The sequence below is a fragment of the Drosophila sechellia genome, chromosome X, assembly GCF_004382195.2.
Source record: "Drosophila sechellia strain sech25 chromosome X, ASM438219v1, whole genome shotgun sequence".
Lineage (NCBI taxonomy): Eukaryota > Metazoa > Arthropoda > Insecta > Diptera > Drosophilidae > Drosophila > Drosophila sechellia.
Genome location: NC_045954.1, coordinates 8,698,186 through 8,717,171, shown reverse-complemented (window position 1 = coordinate 8,717,171; position 18,986 = coordinate 8,698,186). Strand labels below are relative to the sequence as shown.

The 18,986-nt window shown below is 40.6% G+C and overlaps 1 protein-coding gene across 19 annotated transcripts in view; it reads left to right on the top strand.

Moving 5' to 3' along the window:
- The window catches only part of LOC6619746 (eye-specific diacylglycerol kinase), a 111,349-nt gene that overhangs the window by 74,576 nt on the left and 17,787 nt on the right, over positions 1-18,986 (top strand). For 3 of the 19 annotated variants that reach the window (XM_032724698.1, XM_032724700.1, XM_032724695.1), the window contains exons 1-2: positions 9,958-10,818; positions 11,299-12,734. The exons of 5 other annotated variants lie outside the window; for them this stretch is intronic. In XM_032724698.1, coding sequence (XP_032580589.1) covers positions 10,555-10,818; positions 11,299-12,734 — 1,700 coding nt within the window. In that variant the 5' untranslated portion in view covers positions 9,958-10,554. Of the gene's footprint in view, positions 1-9,955; positions 10,819-11,298; positions 12,735-18,143; positions 18,314-18,986 lie in introns of those variants that run through there. 11 more of the 19 variants (XM_032724699.1, XM_032724702.1, XM_032724697.1 and 8 more) reach the window with 6 other exon arrangements.

Below are 18,986 nucleotides of genomic sequence, written 5' to 3'. Positions count from 1 at the left end.
TTACAAAACTTTAATTCAACCAGAAATAATTTGAAAGGACAGTTAATTTCATTTGTTGCTCAAACGGATTATTAATAAAAAATAGTTATATTTTTAGCTGCTTGATCAAATTAATTAAATTAGCAATAATTGGAAAAACACCTTTCTTTGAGTGTGAAAAAGTGTGTGCATCGCGGTCAGCGGGTATAAAGTAACGAAAAGTCGATTTGTTGAATGTTTTCTGTGCTGCCTGCCACCGAAATGAGTGCGCTGAATAATTGACACAAATTAAAAGTGCAATTGTCGTTTGGACTTTTGCTGGGTTTTTCATTTTACAGACGGCATTCCGTTCGCCGCTTTTGTGTCGCATTATGCGTTATGTTTATTATTAATTCATTATAATTACCGAACACTCAGCCAGTTTGATACGATATATTCCCTGGGATCTCGAAGCTTTTAGTGCCCCCCATGAATATTGTATACTTTCGGGCGCTGGCCATTAAATGTGGGAACCATAAACCTAATTTGGAACACAATTTTCCAGCGATTTGGACATTTGCTGACAACCGGATGAGTGTAGATTTCATTGGGTCGGTAATTTCGGACGAAAAACCTATAACCCAATACTCCACCATCCTGTCCATTAACATATTTGAGCAACAAATTGTTTGCCCAGCGAGTCACTCATCGATTATTCAGTTTTTGCTGCATTTCAAGTACTCCAGCGACTGCAGTTTACGTATTTCAATTTGTTTATTAAGCAATTAATATTTAATTACGCAACTGAACGTACATACGTAATAAAATATTGCATTGCAAAAATCATAAATTTTTTGGCAATAACTTAAAAAATAATTGTCTGATTATGGAATGTTATATATCGTTGATTTCGTTATTAAATTCTAAATCGAACTGTGTTAAAACATCGAAATTCCATTTTTTGAGATTTTTTTGCAAATTTTTATGATGTTACCCCTTACCAAAAATGTAAAAATTGACCCAAAAATAAATTTCCCTAAATCCTTCAAAAAGTAATACGGATAATTAGTATTGGTTATTAGCTGCACAAAATTTATTGTTATTCTTTCCTCTTTATGACATTTTTTAGCAAAGTTATGACGAAAATTCCATTTCTAAAATCAATTTTTTGCTAAAAGCTTTTTTTCCGGTTTTCGGTTTAAAAATCATCAGTTTTTTGGCCACAACTTAAAAAATATTTGTCGGAATATGGAATGTTATATATCGTTGCGTTCGTAATTAAATTCTGAATCGAACTGTGTTCAATAATGGAAATTCTATTTTTTTGCCATTTTTTGCGAATTTTAATGATGTTACCCCTTACCAAAATTGCGAAAATTGATCAAAAAAATTAATTTTCCAAAATTCGTCAAAAAGTGATTGGGATGTATAGTATTGGTTATTAGTGACTCAAAACTGCTATTCTTTCATATTTATAATCAGTTTAGGCCAAGTTATGATAAAAACAACCCTTGGTAAATATCAATTGTTTGGAAAAAAGGAGTTTAAATGATTTTTTGCTCACAAATAATCAGGAATTTAAATGAATAATGTAGTCTCATATAACTGAGAGCCGCAAACAAATGTTGCATATTTATAGGTCGCATAACTCAGCTGTTAGTCCTGTGGCACAGTACTTGGCACCTTTTGAACCCCGGCAAATCCTTGAAATGAATAATCCCGAGAAGCGGCGAGAATTATTTGCCATTCATTTGCTCATTCACACCGAGAACTTTGCATCCATTCGCAAATAAATTACAACTCAATTGCGGCGCCACACTCATGTGTCACCCATGATTCATTCGCCTGTTGCTCCTGCCCTGCTTTCACCCACTTTCACCCACATTCACCCACTGCCACACTCGTCCACCCACTTTCAGTCAAGGCCGTACCCACTCACACATGTGTAACTGATACATTTATTCAAGTGGTGAAAATAAATAACACGTTGAGGCACAAAAAAAAAATGTATATATATATATAGAAAATAAAAATAATAAAACGGCAACGGAAACTGAATCGGAAAACTGAAATGGAAACTGAAAAGTTGCTGCGCAAGTTGAGCGGCATAAATTTGCGGCGTGTTTAGTGTTTAGTCAGCTAACTTTTTGCAGCCACTGTCCCAGGGACATTTGCGAAAGTTGGCCAACTGAAACAAATGGCAACAAATTGTAAATAAATAAAAGTTTTTCGGCCACTCGGGGCTTCATACATAAATCCCATTGAATAATGCCGATCAATTTCGGACTTTTGTGCCGTGCCGTGCCGGACAAAGTTTTTCCAGCAGTGTACACATACAGTGGCGGCCGCGTGAATAGCGCTGGGAATTTAACTCGCCATTCGCTGTAATTAAAATGTATTACAATAATTTCTAGATGCTAATATGCCTTTGTTTTGGATGATTATTATATTTCATAGCCCATTAAAATATGATAATAACGAGTAGTAACTACACTTTATATTTCATTGTTTATTTTATATTGTATTATTACTTTCATTTCTACCGCACTTGCACACTGTCCCACATAATTTACAATTAGATTGTGTCTGCCGGAGACTTGGAAACTCGATGCTGAACTTGATTATGCTACCGAAACGGTTTTGTTAATGTTTATGGAAATTGTTTTCCTTCAGCTTTTCCCAGTGCCCAGATCCCAGCATTCAGTACTCCATAGTTCGCCTCATGGCAGGATTATCCCCCAGTTTATGCGCTTAATTGTTGTTTGCCTTTCGCTTTGGGTTACTTGTCATCTGGCCAGGATGGCTGCTTCTGCTGTTTCTGGTGTTATTGTTTCGGCTGTTATTGCATGTCGATGTTTTTCGAGGCAGGCAGGGAGGTAAGGAGTTGGGGAAATTCCCACACTTGGCGACAAACAAACAAACAAACAGCAGACAACGTTGAAAGTGTTTGCTGACATTCTGTTTTGGGACAAGTTAATCAGATATCAGATCCGATGGGCTATCAATGGGCCAGCTTGTTTGCTCCCGAAATTGAAATGCTAAACCCATGGCGAATGAGAAAATCATTGATGGTGTTGTGTATAAATTTCTTTGGCGCAGATGTTGAATATAGGAAATCAAGTTCAGTCTTTAAAAACCAAAGTGATTTAAATAGAATTTCAATAATAAGTAAATGTAACTGTGCTCTAGATTAGCCAATTATGGAAGTTACTTGAACTTTTTGGCCTGGCTTTATTAATAGAGTGTTTAAACCCACACCTTTCTCCCCCTTAGTTTAGTGTTTAGCATATATATATATATATATATATATCTCTTTGAGCCAAACGTCAACATTCATCTTGGCTTTATCCGAGCTAACTGAAAACTTTCGCAAGTGAAAGAGACTTGGCTAATTAGTGGGGACACAGAGATTACGCCATCAAGTTTGAGACGATGAACAACGCACTGTGCTGCTAGATGTGTGCCGAAAACTTATGGCAACTAAGGCTCCTCTCCTGTCAAGCACTCATTACTATATATAGTATTTATCCAGGATATATCCGAATACACATAAGAGAGAGGGAGAGGGGGGAGTTCCTTTTGTGTGTTAATGGAAAAAGTTAGAAGGCCCCAGACGGATGTTGATTGCATTCGCTGTTGGCTCTTTCAATGGATATTACAATAAACTGCAGTCCATTGTTGTGCGTAGGGCCGAGCTCAGAGCTCAGGACTGAGAAGCGAGAGCTGATGAGATAACGGATCCTGGCGCCACCCACAAATCCTGTGAAAGTGCAATCGGAGTGGGCGCAATCCGGTGTTTGCCACTTCCATTGTAATCATCTTGGCTGGCATGTAATGAGCCTAATGAGCATTATGCTAAGCAAATCCCCTCCAAAATAGACCCTATGTTCCAACATGTCCTGCATTAATTTCACTAATAAGCTGCCGCACAATTGAATTCTCCGCCGGATGAGGAGTAATTATCAAATATTATGAACTGAAAGTGGCGTTTGATTGGGAGGATTAAATCCTTAGAGTTAACTACATAAGCTACTTACAAAACCATCACACATTTATCACTAAAAATAACTATTTTCTTATCCTCCAACGTTGATAGCGTCAAAGTAATGCAATTGACTAGATGAGGCATAGCCGCTTTTCAAAAATAATCACATTTTTTCGGACGATAAGAGGCTCGATCCGCTGTGCTCTCAGCTATTCCGACATCTTGCCAAATTCATTATTTGTCTAACGAGGAGCAAACTTTCAAAACACTCAAAGGGCACTTTAAAAAAAAAGGTTTGAAAACTATTTCCTATGCTTGTCGAACCGCTCGAGTTGGAAATTGACGAACAACTGAACTCGATTTCTAAACTAAGCGAATGGAAATTTCTTCACTTGCCATCCATTTCGTCGAAGAAATCAAGGGAAATGCGGAGGGAGGGGGGCGGGCTCTGTTGTTTGTTGTTGAAGCTGCTTAAAAATTGATTAGCACCTGGCCCATAACAAGTTTCAAATTACCAAGAGGCGTCTAACTGCCCTCGCTGATTTCAGCATTTCCCATTTGCCGTATTATCCCCAACTTGTTGTTATGTGCTCAGCCATTTAGCACTTATTCTATTTTACTTTTAGGGACTAAAAAATAAAAAAAAAAGTTGGGGAAGGGGTGGGCTTTTGGTCATGTTCGCATTGAAAGAAAATCCATTCATCCATTGACGATGATTAGTTTCCAAGTTGTGGATTTTTCAAAACTGTAAACTGTATGAGCTAACTACTAAAAATTCAATTAAAAATGATGTTATATATTTATTTAATTTCAATTTATTTACATTTTTGCTACTTTCATCTTTAAGATACATTTTCCTATGTTCATTATGCAAAAACTTGGATTTACATATAGTTTTACTAGCTTCCTTATAAAAAAGTGAAATGTAGACTGTTTCTTTTAGAGTTTATTTTGTATTTATATTGGTATTTTTCCAGGGTAGTAAGCTGCCCGTTGATCGTCAGACAAGCTGCACAACAATCTCGTTTATTGAGCCAAGTATTTAGCGCATTTTGGCCTTGTTTGCTCTCTTCTTTTTTTTTCCAGCCGCTCTTTTTACCAGCCGCATGTTAAATGCCCTAATTTCCCGGCCACTTTATGTTGACTTTGAGTGGGTCTGACGTTGCCTTAGCACCTCGGTGCGATTTGGCCAGAGTCGGGCATTATATCTCACCCCTTCCCCACACATTACCCTCCCCCCTTCCAGAACAACCCCCTCCCCCCGCTCATTACCTCCTATGCGACAGTGGGCCTACGCTTTTGGAAAAGTCAACGAGCTGTGGCCTGTCAGTGTGTGCTGACATAATTGCAAGTGGATATCAAATATTGCCCCTTCGATTCCTATGGCTAATGCCGTTCGTTTCGTTTCGAGAGGCTGTCAGGGGCAGGCGGCGTGACATAGGCGTGGCATCAAGGTCATTGCGGTGGCATTAGTGGGTGGCAGTGTTCAGAAGTCACCACACATTACCAATGGCACACACAAATCGAATCGAATCGAATCGAAACGAGTCAATTTCAATAGAGTGTCAAAAATGTCAGGTCAGGAGGTCAGGGGATCAGGGGTCAGGTCATGTTGGGGAAAAGTGGAAAAGCCACGCGATTTTATTTTATGTATGCGTGAATCAGAAGAAGAGGAGAAAAAACTATGAAAATCCCATTCGAAATCAATGATGCCAAAAATGTGGATTTTATTTACGTAACCATAATCAAAAGAAAGGTATGGAAAAAAAATACATTCAACCTTTGATTGAAGCATTTTAATTGGACAAAAATCGTGGTATTTAGGTATTTATTTATTCCACATAATTCACTATAATTTGGCGGGGTCATTTTGAAACATTTTCCCCAAATTTACTGTGCAATTCCACACATTTTTCAGGCTGCCCATCAATTTCGTTGCTTTCGTTCTTTCTCATTACTTGTCTGTCACTTTTGATAATTGCATGACGCGTTTTACACGCGAGTTGAGCGCGATTTTCAAACATTCGATATGGTAAGTGTGTACATATACTTCTATAAATATATATATATAGATATACGTGCACGGGACTATCGATGCCATATCCTTACAAGGATTTGCACTTAACCTGCTCCACTTGCAGCCCAACTTGGCATCGATTGAGATTGCTGGGGAAATGCGAGGAAAACTGTGAGAAAAGCAGTCGAGAAGCGAACAAAAAACGGCTTCTCAAGTGGAAGCAATCGCTCAAGTTGGAAACCCTTTCCTTGTTTGTATGTGTGTAGGAGGCTTTTCCTTTTTTCTTTTTCCTTTTTTTTTATTTTTGCCACCTGCTGACGTCACTATTGACCCACTTGCAGGCCGAATTGAATTCGCATTCAAAGTGCCAACCAACTGAGATGCCAAAGATGAAGATGCACTGCGCAAAAATGTTACATAGTTTTGGGGTTTCTCTCAAAATGCAATTCAAGCTAAATATTCTGTTTTGATGGCAGATGTTGAATATTAGCATAATTTAGAAGAAAGAGGCTTTACATGTGCTATAATTGTTATTTATATATTTATATATATATTTGTTTTTTTTTTTTTTATGTAGCCAAACTTCTGCTTTCTTTTCTGTTTCTCCAAAGATAAACGCCAGGCAAAAACCCTGTGCTCACATTTCAAACTCTTGCCGGCAGTTTGTCTCCGTATTCCGATGCCATTGATAAATATGCCAAATCATCGGGCACGTCCTTAGACCTTCGATCGCATCCTTGGATCCCCCGGACACGTGCAACAACTCCAGTCAGCCCAGTTTGCAAAAAAAGAAAACAGAGCGAAAAAAAAACGAGGAGAAAATTAAGCCAGACAGAAAATGAAAATGGGTTGGGTTTTTGGGGTTGGGGACTGCTGAAAAAGTTTTTCCATTCACTTTTCGTTTTATTTGCCGAGTTTTACTCTGTCAAAAATTTATTTAAATATTCTACTGAATTTCCGGGAACACTTTTGGCCTCGCCCTCCACGCCACCACCTTTCGATAAAGTTCCTGGCGCCCAAAAACGCCACGCGTTAAAAAATTTCCCCAACAGTCATTAAGTGCAACAAAAACACACTTCTCGTCTTGTCTTCTTCTTTTTTTTTCTTTTTTGTGGCAGCGACAAATGGCAGCAAATTATGATGCTGCTACCAAGTTATTCTGACAAAAGGAAGAAGATCCAAAACCCAACCCCAAACCCAAAAGAAAATTGGAAACCCTTACCCCATCAAGCGTAAACTCTTCTCCATTTTAACCAATTTTTCTTTTCGTTTTTGGTTTTATTTTTCTTGTTTTTTTATTCGTATTTTCTGTGAGCGAGAACTTTCCCTGCTGCCAACAATTAATTGAAATTAACATATTTTTCTTCTTTTATTTGAGACAACTTCCCGAACCCCTACCCCTTCTTGACCGCAGATCCACGCCTGACTAACTCAATTTCCACGAGCTTTACTCCGCCGGAAAAATTAACATGCCGCGGATTAATTTTCAGCGTCTGGGCCAGGAAAATGCGAAAAAAAGGGGGAAGTCAGCCACTCGGACCAATTAAATTCTTGCCAAAAGTTCGCAAATTGCTTTATTTCAATAAATTTTCGCTTTCTAGTTGGAAAGGTTTTCCTAGTTTTCTCTGCACAAATTTTGATGTATGTTTCAGTTTAATTTCTTGCTACTTTTGTATGCAGAGTGCATGTTGAAAGCGGAGTCCGAATTAATTTCACCAAATTGTTTATGGCCTGTAAGTGAAGCGCTTTCATTTTTGTGGCACCTTTAATGAGCCAGACTAAAAGGGCAGGGGCGCTCACAGCCCAGGGGGGGTTATATACCCAATTCCCAGCCAGAGCGAAGTGAATCCGAGGATATGGGAGTTCGGTTTGCTCAGTCACATAATAAGGAAATTCCTCATACGCCACCGATTCCCCAGTTGCTCCACTTGCAGCGCTTTGATATGCTGTATATATATATATATACAAATATATATATAAATATATATTTCATATTGTTGTTGTGGCTCCTTGTCGGGCTGTGTGCCTTTATGAAAAATTATACAAAACTTTTTACTTAGTGCCACGCGGGCGCTGAACAATTACGAGGCCATCAGGGAAGTGGAGGGCAAACGGCAAAGGGCAAGGGCAGCGGGGTCAAGTCAAGGGGTCGGCAAATAAATAACGTGTTTGTAATGAGCCAGGCTCTCTCCATACATATTTAAATATATATGTATATAGATGTGTGTATGTTTGATTTGGCCCCTTAAACGATGCAGAAAGTTAAGGGAGAAAATGTGCTGGTCAATTGAAAATGGTTTCCCATTCGAATTGCTGGCTTATCGCTGCAAAGCACAATCTGTCAGTTCTCGACTAATTAACTGAGTGGCGAACAATGTACAAGATTTATGGGCATTTTACTTGGCCGGAAATTTACTTAATTACAAAGTATCCACTCCCCCCTCCCCCCCAAGTAAAGTGGCATAAATCAGGGCAATTCTTTAAGAAACTTTGCTTGAAAGTTTTGGCTTCTTAACCTCCTGCTAAAAGGGTATTTAAAAGCTATGCCTTTGTTGTGACTTTAATGGGTTAACTGCTTAATTTTGCTAGATTTATTTGTAGCGAGATTACTGTTTAGAAAAATGCCGAAAAGTAGGCAATCGCAAGCGAACAAACTCAGTGCGAAAATGGGCTATGCACCTATGAATGCACCTGCTTCTCACGCATTTCCAATTAAATCTGGGTAACTCGACGAAGGTCAGATGCCCCGGCAGCTTTTCTAATTACGCACTCTAACAAATTCTTTGCGACTCGCAAAGCCAATCCATGCTGTCACCTGGCAAACTTTCGGCATTTCTATGGAATTCAATTTCAAAGCTATATCATTTTCATTTAATTTCACGCTTTCAATTTGCGACCCACACAAACAGGGAAAAGAAAACGCAGGGGGGAAAGGATCGCACTTTGTCCGGCCGCATCCCTTTTTTAGCCCACAAGCTCACACTCGCATTCGTATTCGCATTTGAGACCCCACCACCCCGTTTTGCCCATGGTGACCCCCTTTTCATCGAGTGGTGACCCCGCGCCACCAGAGGACTCGCGGCACATGCCAAAGGTATGCCATAATGGATTTTTTTCTTTTTTTTTTTGCCGTTGTTTTCCTTCAGCCACCTATTGTCTGTAAAACGAAACCGCCTCTCGCCCCATTTCCCCCAGTCTCATCCATTTCCCAGCCCGGAATCAAACCGAACCGTAGCGAACCGCATCGCCCGTCAATTTAGCACTTTCAACTAAACACACACGTGGCCCGGTGTGTTTTTGGAATGGATTGAAAGGGAATAGAAAGCAAAACAGGAGGCAAAGTTTTAAAATAAAACAAAAGAAGGGGGAAAACTGCACATCGCTTCAAATGGCAAACAAGAATATCCATGACCAGGTCAAAGGGCAACATCACGACCACGAATCTGATTGCCCTCGCGGCATTTTTTTTTTAATATTTCACACACTCATCACATTCTACATATTTATGAAAAAAAAAACAAATTTCTTGCTGTTATTTTTAATTATTAAACACTCTTTTAGATTTACCTAATTTTCCATTTCAATTATGCGTAAGCGAATACCCATTTATGGAAACGATGACAAAGGTCGTCGTTATGTTGGCCCCTGAATTTTTCAGCCATGCAACTGGCAGCAGTTTTCAAAAATACTTCAAACAAACAATTTTAGCACCGGTGGCGATAAAAGGATTTTTCAATTTGCGAAAACCTTCGATGCGAGGGCTTTTGTGTGTGCGAGTGTGTGTGTGCTTGTGCGTTTGAGACTCACGAAATTGGTCAGCAAAAATTTGTTTGGCGTGTAAATTGAGCAGTTTTTTTTCCTTTTTTGCAGCCATTGTTTAAGTTTCGTGGGGGAAAGGAAAACTTCGGAAAATGCTTTTTAATCATTTAACTAACGTAATCAATTCTCCCATTTCTCTCTCTCGCTCTCTCCCTTGCTCTTTTCTTGGTGCTTTGCAAATTGCAATTCACAGCGCGAAACTTTTGATTAATTAAAAGTAAAACAAAAAACCCAGAGAGCCGACCAAGAACTTCTGGCTTCTGGTGTCCAACAACGGCCACAGGAATCGACAACAACAGCAACAACAACAACCACAACGAGAGTCCTGAACTCAGCCGCAAAAGAAAAAAACTTTCCTACAGGAAGCTAAACAAACCGGAAATAAAATATAGAAAGGAAATAGGAAAAGGAATTTAACTTCAACAGAAAATCAACATCGAAATGGAATTGGCCATCAGAATTGTCAATCCGCAGTTAGCTCGCTACAAAAACAACTACAACAGCAATACCAGCAACATTCGCACCAGCAATAGCAAAAAACTAATCACCGATAGTAGCTGCAACTGCAACATTCAGTCCAACGACGACAACAACAACAACAACAGCAACCCAGACATCAACAGTGACAACTATATAACAACGATTACAACAGCAGCAAGAACATCCGCAGACAACAACCAATTGTCAGCAGCAACCACAGAGGCAACAGGAGCAACAATAATTGCAGCACTAGCAGCAGCAACTTGCAACCACTTTGCGGCAACAACAACGCGAAATGCAGCAGCAGCAACATCCGTCCATCGACCAGCTGCCCGAGCCCACAGCTTCGACCAGCAATTCGGCAGCAACTAAGCCGACAATTGCAGCAGCAACCACATCGACAACGACAACGTCTGGCAACAACTTCCACCAGCAACTGCAAGCAACAACGGCAGCCACCATGCAACGCCTGCGAACAACCTTCACGCGATCCCGCACTCCCACAGGTGCCGAAATGAAGATGCAGAATAGCCTGGAGGTGCCCAAGCAGGTAAAAAAGGTGGATACTCGTTAATTCCGATATTGTTGTTGCCTGCAGCATGAAAATTGGGTGTGTCGTTGGTTTTAGTTCGATATGAAGATATATGTGCTTTTTGTTTTACTTAGTCTTAAACCCGGTTGCAGTTGAAAATCTGAGGCCCCACGTTGGACGCCACAATTGCAAAGCTCGATTGCATTACGCGATTCACCCTTTTATTTGGCCTGCTTTCGTTGTTTCGTCTTTTCGTTGTTGTGCTGTGTTTGTTTTTATGTTTAAAACATTCTACTGAGCTCTGTTCTTCCTGCAATTGTGTGTTTCGCATGATGTTATGTTTTCCTTTTCAAAAACCTACTTCACTCTACCTTTATGAAGATTTTGTTTGATGATCGATAAATGTGGAAAGTTGTGGCGTTTATATTGCGTTTTGCATGTGTTACTTTCGATGGAAATCTTTAGATACCTCGTTGACCGCTGTGATCATCCCATCACTTGTTGCAGGTGCGTTCAGCCTCCTTCGACGAGATGCAACTGGAGTCGCAGCGTGCCTCCTCCAGTCTGCTCAAGCAGCAGTCCTCATCATCGGCCTCGGCGGACGAACGCTCCTCAGAGGCTGGCTTCCTGCAGGTTCCATTGGCGGCCCATCAGCAAAGATCCCATAGCTTCGACTCGGCAACTGCCTCGGCGGGCAGCGATGACTCGGGCACCTTTTTGGAGGTGCCCAGACGGCTGAAGGTTCGACGCAGTTCGTCCACCAAGACACCGCCGCCTTGCATCCATTGTCACTATCTGGAGGAGTATGAGCGTCGGATGACCGCCGAGCAGCGTTACTTTATCGATCATCGCGAGCTGACAGCTTTGAGCTACAGCAATACCAGCTCGGAGGCGAGTGAGGATGAGGATGAAGTGGAGGGCCATAATGCGGAGGAAGAGGAGGAGGTCTGTGCGGCCATCGAGGATGCCGAGGAGGAGACAACTGAGGCGGCTACCGAGGAGGCGGATGAAGATCCCCGCACCGAGGTTGAGTCCGAGCATGATCACGATCCGGATGACGATGCCGCATTAGAGATGGACATCCGCATTGGCAACATGAGCCAAGGCAGCAGCATCGAGGAGTCGCGCGCCCGCCTACCGCGACAAATGCGGCGCCACACCATCGGAAGCAGCTCGGTCACCTCGGCCTCCGAGGATGAGGGCTTGGAGGGCTCAGACAATGGTTCGCCGCATTTCGGCAACACCTTGTTGCCACCACAGCCGACAACACCTTGTGGCATAACCTTCACGCTAAGTCCCACCAATGGGGATTATCCTTCGCCGCCGCATCTCCCCTTGGATCCCGGATCGCCGCCCATTTCGCCCTGCTCCTCCAATTCGGGAAGATTGCCAGCTCTGGCACCGACCATTTCCACGCCCTGTTCCTCGGCGGATGCCGATGATGCTGGTGCAGCTATGGGCTTGCCAGTTCGAGCAAGACGTCGCTCGATTTCGCGACAGGAGGCGATATTCGTGGAGCCCACTGGAAACTCACTGGAGAACGTTTCGCACGAGGAGGTGGACCACAGCAACACCAAGTCATCGGTGGACACTGCTGATTCACTGGACGAGGCCTCGACAATGGCCATGTGTGGCTCACCCGGAGCCGCCGGAGGCAGTGGTGCCTCCTCCAGTCATCATAACGCCTTTGTGGTGCGGGATATTTACCTAATGGTACCGGATTTGAAGCGAGATCGCGCCGCCTCCGTGGATTCGTGCTTCTCCAAGCTCTCGTCGAATGCCAAAACGGAGGAGCTGCAACCAAGGGCCGATGGTTGTTTCCTTACCGTACCGAATATAAATGCAACTCGATCGCGATCCGTGGACATCGTGCTACCAACTGACGAGCAAGCCAGATACAAGGCTTTGTCCATGACCGGATCCACTGTCACTTACGCAGACGGGTATGTACCATTGATGCGGAATAAGATACATTTTTTCTACATTCTTTACAATAGTTTAAAATGGTTAACTATTCTATTTGGTATATTCTTATTTTTATACCTCATTTGACATCCCTATGCAAATTGTCAAATATGTGGCCAGCCAAAGTGAACGAAAAGTGTGTATTAGAGTTCACCCAACTGTTTAAAGCCTTGCCCGACATACCTGACGGTATTCTTCCAATTTCGAGAAGAAAAACCACGATGTGGGAAATCCCTGGTTGGGCCTCCCTTGACTTTGCCAGAGATTCAAGGTTCCGCCCAACATTCACAGCAAATCCACTCCTAAGTTGGGTGGCTATTTTTAGAGCTTCAAACTTTTAAATTGACTCATTAAAACAAGCTTAACACGTGGCTCTGGTTAGGATTTTGGGATCACGGCCAACGGACCGTCCATAATTGTGTCTGTTTTCCGGGCCTTGGATCAATTTTAGACTTGGACCCAAAATGGATCTCGTATCCCGTATCCCGTATCCCGAATCCCACTTGACCGGCGTGTGTGACACGTGCGCCATCCAAGGTGACACATTAGATGTCCGTTAGGTGTCCGTTTGTGTCCGTCAGTAGGCCAAAGACCGTCGACTTAAGCCTAATTAGAAACAAAGGCTTACGTTCCCTCTCACTGCATCCTCCGCTTGGCCACTGGCAATTCATAATTCTCGCCACTCCGGACGTGGAGTACAACGTGCCGTATGCCAACCCTCGGCTTGAATAAATTATGGGGGCCCCCACGAAAAAAATAAGCCAAACAAGTAGCCGGAAAAAAACACCGCACAGATACTTTAAATGCCCTCAAAATAAATCATTGGACTTTAATACTGAGGAATTAGGGAGTATATAAATCTTTTCTTGCCACTTTAGACCAATGATTAAAAAAATGGGGCCCACCAGTGTTGGAAATTCTTCGTAGCTTGTATTAAACTTCAATATAAATGAATAGGTTTTGAGTTATATTTGGGATCCCTTTTATACCAACCTATTAATATTATTAATTGTTTACTTTTTTTGATATAATATTTTTTGTTACCCATCATATAAATCAGTATACCCACTGTCAGTGTGGCAAAATTGGCTCAGCGAACCGATTTCCTTGAGTTACAACAAAAGCCGCTCATAAATAATATTCAAACAAAGTGTCCCGTGTCCGTTGTCCTTTGTCCGTTGTCCGCGTATCCCATTGCCCAGAATGACAAGAAGGCGACTCGACTGCGTGTCCAAAATTTTTGAGGTGTGAGGCTGACGAACCACTTTCGGGCAATTTGTTTGCCGGCACCTCCACCAGGATCAGCCGAACCACCAGGAGCTGCAGCCGCCCACAGAAGTCGTTGGCCCTTTCGATGGAACCGATATGGCAGTATGGATAATTCAGAACTCTCCTCTGATGGATTGGATAGATTAGGAACTCTGCGTGTGTGCTTTTCCGTGGCGGGAAACTCGATTCCGTTTCGCGGAAAATTAATTAGCTTAGTGTGTGCGCGGGTTTATCATAGGCAGCACAGAAAAGTATTTATTCAAATAAATCACAAAGGACTACAACTTATGGATCCTGACTTATGGATTCACAGGATATGAGCTTATGTAGTCAAATATTTGCTTTGCACATATCCTTTACTTTAATTGGATTGAATTTTATGCGCATATTCATTAAAAATTCAACTCTCAATGCTGGCAATCCATAAACTGCTGAGGCATTCGTTCTGCACTCGAAAATAAGTAAATAAATTCCCCAATGAATAATTTTTATTATCGCTCTTTTACTTGCAGGTACGTAAATATATACACACATATGCAGACATATTGCTTAACCCTTGACTGCCCCATATGCACTCATAAGATAAGTACTGGAAATGAAAATGAATTAATATTGAAATGCGCCCTGCGTTCAGCAATTTGTGCTGGAGTTTCCCTTTTTTTTTAATCTTTTTTAATTTCCGATTTATGACCACTTATTGTCCCTAGCATACGAAAATACCCATTAAAATCTCTCCTCGGGGGGGTCTCTCCATTAGTGGGTGGTTATGTTGGTTTTTTTTGGGGGCACCCCAATCATAAAGTTGGATTTGCTGATTTACGATACCGAAGCGTGACACGTTATTATCTCCCATTCAGGGCATTCAAAGGCAATGACCACTGACTGATATGTTTAATTTTCTGCCACTGCCACTGCCAAAAATGCTTTGGACCCTTTTGCTCGCTAAAATGGCAAATATTATAGAATCATTCAATCATGCGGCGCATGCCGGACACTGCAGTCATTCGTTTTGGCTTTTGAATGCGGCCTACACTTCAGTTTTGACTCTGAACTTCAGAGGCTTACACTCAGAGAAATAATGTGCTCAAGCATAGTTTAAGCGGACTAAATCGGTTCTGAAAGAGAACTCTTATTGGTGACTTAATTAGCTTACTTAATTTTGGTTAAATGCCTAAAATATAATTAATTTTAATTTGAAGTAGGCACATTTCTCGCAGTGCACGCCGTCAACCGTTCGTGCGTCTTTCTTTGGTTTACTCTGTTTGTCCCCGGGGCGTGTGCGGTTCGTTCATGTGACTTTGGGTCCTCAGACATTCCGCTGGATTTTCCGCCTTTTTCACGCCCCTACCCACCCCGCCCCCCTTTTAACCACCAGACCGCCCACAACAACAATAACAACAAAACAAACCCGAGAACAGCAACAACAACAGAAGTAGATGCTACCAGCCATCGAACATGGCGAAACAAAAAGTTAACTTAACTTTTATGACAATGGGGCAAATAATTTTATGAAAATACTCCCCCGAGGGGAACTATACACACATACAAACATACATACGTATGCACATACATATCTACATTCCACGAAACCTTTCGATTTGGCGGTTCGAAAGAGGACCGGTGGGGATTGAAAAGTTTTGCATACACGAAATTAGCATACAAAACTCGGGGGATATGCGATTGTGTTCCAAATTCGCTTTATTCCCTGATTGAGCTAACTGTTCTGTGACAGCCATTCATGCGTACTTGAAACACAGATATTTATTTTGCTTATCAGGCATGGTATTTAAAGAGATTTGCAAGATTATCTGAGTTGTAAAAAAATTAGGAGCAAAATTAGGAGCAACATGGGAGGGAAGTTTTCACATTAAACAACAATATCTCAATTTCCAGAAGTATTTTTATCATAAAATTAAAAATATTGGTCCAAAAATGGAATTTTATACCGCGTTGAGTTTGTTATTCAATTTCCAATCGAACTGAGTTCAAAAAAGAAAATTCTATTTTTCCACCATTTTTTGCAAATTTTGATGAACAAAAAATGCGAAAATTAACCCAAAAATTAATATTTCTAGATCTTTCAAAAAGTGATAGGGATGGTTAGTAATGGTAATAAGCTGCTTATAACTGTTTTTCTTTCAGCTGTAGAACCATTATTAGCCAAGTTATGAAGAAAGTCCTTTTTGTAAATATAGCATTTTGCGAAAAGTCAAATTTCCGTCATAAAATATTCAGTTTTTTTGCCACAACTTTAAAAGTAATTGTGTGAATACGAATGTTATATATCGTTGAGTTTGTATTAAAATTCCCAGTCGAACTGTATTCAAAAATGGAAATTTTATTTTTTTGCCATTTTTTGCAAATTTTAATGATGTTACCCCTTACCAAAAATGCGAAAATTTGCACAAAAAATTAATTTTGCAAAGTCCGTAAAAAAAATGAAAATGATAGTTAGTATTGGTAATTAACTGTTCAAAACAGTTATTCCCACAGCTATAGGACCATTTTTAGCCACATTATGGTAAAAATCCCTTCCGTAAATATAGAATTTTGGCATAAGCCAAATTTTCATATAAATATTCAGTTTTTTTGCAACAACTTTCAAAATAATTGTCTGAATATGAATATGAAAATTCTAAAACAAAATGTACTTAAAAGGTGGAATTTTATTTTTTTTTCCAAATTTTGCAAATTTTAATGATTATGATTTAATGAGAAAATTTGTTAAACAAATTAAGTTTTTCCTATCACTTAAAAATGGAATAGGGGTCGTTAACTGAGCTTGTTAGCTGCATTAAACAGTCATTCGCTTGGCTTTACTGATATTTTTGAACCCATTTTCCCATTTTCTTAACATCGAAAAAAGACTTTGTTAGACCACAAGTGCTGTACCAAAATATCCAATTTAAAACTCCGGGAGCCACACTACAAATTTAGAACAAGACAATAAAAATTTTGAAGCAAGAAAAACCGAAACAGATGATGATAAATGCATTGCTTTAGTCTGTCTTCAGTCTGCACTTGTGCTATTATTTTATTCGGTTTCCTTTCTTTTGGCTTTTATTTCTTGGCGCAGTTCCGCATTTTGCTGCTGCTGCTGACGCAGGCGGCATGCAACACATGCAGCAGAAGCAGCAGCAGCAGCAGTAACAACACTCGTCTACAATTAAGTTTTATGAAACATTTGTTTGGCTCTTTTTTTTTGTGTTCTGTTATCGCCTTTTTCTCGCGTTTTTCCTTTGCCACAACTACGTCAGCACTTAAAGGGGGCGTTGGGCGGTGCAAGGGGGGCGTGGCGGCGGCGGCGGCGGTGGCAAGGGCGTAGGTGAGGCTGGGCGCATGGAGGCGAAATTGAAATGCAAATTGAAAGGCACAAAGCGAAAATATGCCAAGCGAAACTGAACAATCAAAGCGCGAGACAAAGCAGCGACCGCAGCGAAAACGTCAGAAATTGTGACGACGACTGCGACGGCGGCAGAGCTAGAAAATGTCACCATCACGATCCAAATGGAAATCGCTGGCGAAAAAAAAGCAACAGCCGAAAAAAAAATCAAAGAGAGATCGCTAGCAGTGATGCCAACCAAAATAGGAGACAAATTTAAAAAAGAAAAAATTAAAAAAAAAATTAAAAGAAAATTAAAAGTTTAAAAATTCTAAACAAAGAGAAAATTTTATTTAATTTATACATATTTGTCTTATTAAAATAAATTGTTACTACAAACTAGCTAGAAATTGTTAATTAAGCTAACTTTATTCTTGAGTTACGTCAATGTAAATTAAAGTAAAACTACTTGGCATAGAATAATGTGATCGCTTCAAGAAATGTATATATAGAATTGTAAACTCTAGGATAGCTTTCAAAAATACTTTACTTATAAGGAAAACATTACTTTGAAGATCAGCTTATTTGCCAGCTATTTTATAGCCACATGCTCGGCACTGATCGTGGAAAATTCACCACGCTGTGGCGGCGTCTAGTGAAATGGCGAAAAGCGGCAGCATTTGAGGTGACAAAGTGCCAACTGGTGTGCCGCCGCTGCCGCAGCTACCGTCGCTGCCGGCGTCGCAGTCGCCGCTCTTGCTCGCTTTCGGTTCGCTCGCCCGCCGCTCAGTTGCCTTGTGCGGTTGGATGCTGCCGCCAGCAAAAGAACCGAAAAGAATATAGAATGGGTATAGCGGAAAATCTGGCGGAAAATTCTAGTCCGAAAAATGAATAGAATAATTAATAAAATAACGCACGGAGCGCGCGTGTCTCTATAATTAAAAAGTGCCAGCAAAGTGCAACAAAGTGTGTAAAGAAATAATAAAATAAATAAGAAAAAATAAATCAAAACAAAGTGCGCAAAGGGTCAAAACGCTGTCAATTGAGCCTAAAAATAATAACCAATCGAATAACCGAAATACGTTCAGTGTGTCTTAATTGAATCGAAAGTGGCGGAAATTCAACAATTTCAATTCAATTAACCGATTAACTTGAAAAGCAGAAAACCGTAGCAACATATAAACAATTAAATGCTAAAGTCAGGGGTCATCGAGAGTTCAATGCTGAGCGAGCTGTTAATTTTTAACCGCAGAAACGCCGATAGATCATATATGTACTATATATATGCGATATATATGGGATAGTATGGCATACTTGCTTGGCAAGCCGTCAATTTGGTTCTTTGGACTTTGGTCCAATCAGAAATTATTAAGTATTACACGATATCTTGGCAGAAAATCAATGTGAACACATGTTTGAATTTTCCACAATGATGGCTACGATTTTGAGTATATTTTCCCCATACATAATGCGTAAAATAGCAATAATAATATATTAGCAACTGCAATGTAAGAATATGATTTTCGCCGGCACTCAGGGCTCCTTTCAGATTTGTATCTAGATATTTTTGCGCTGAACCGCAGACGAAACTCAAGTGAGCGCCAGCAACATTGCAATACTTCGAGATCGTTGCCAAAAT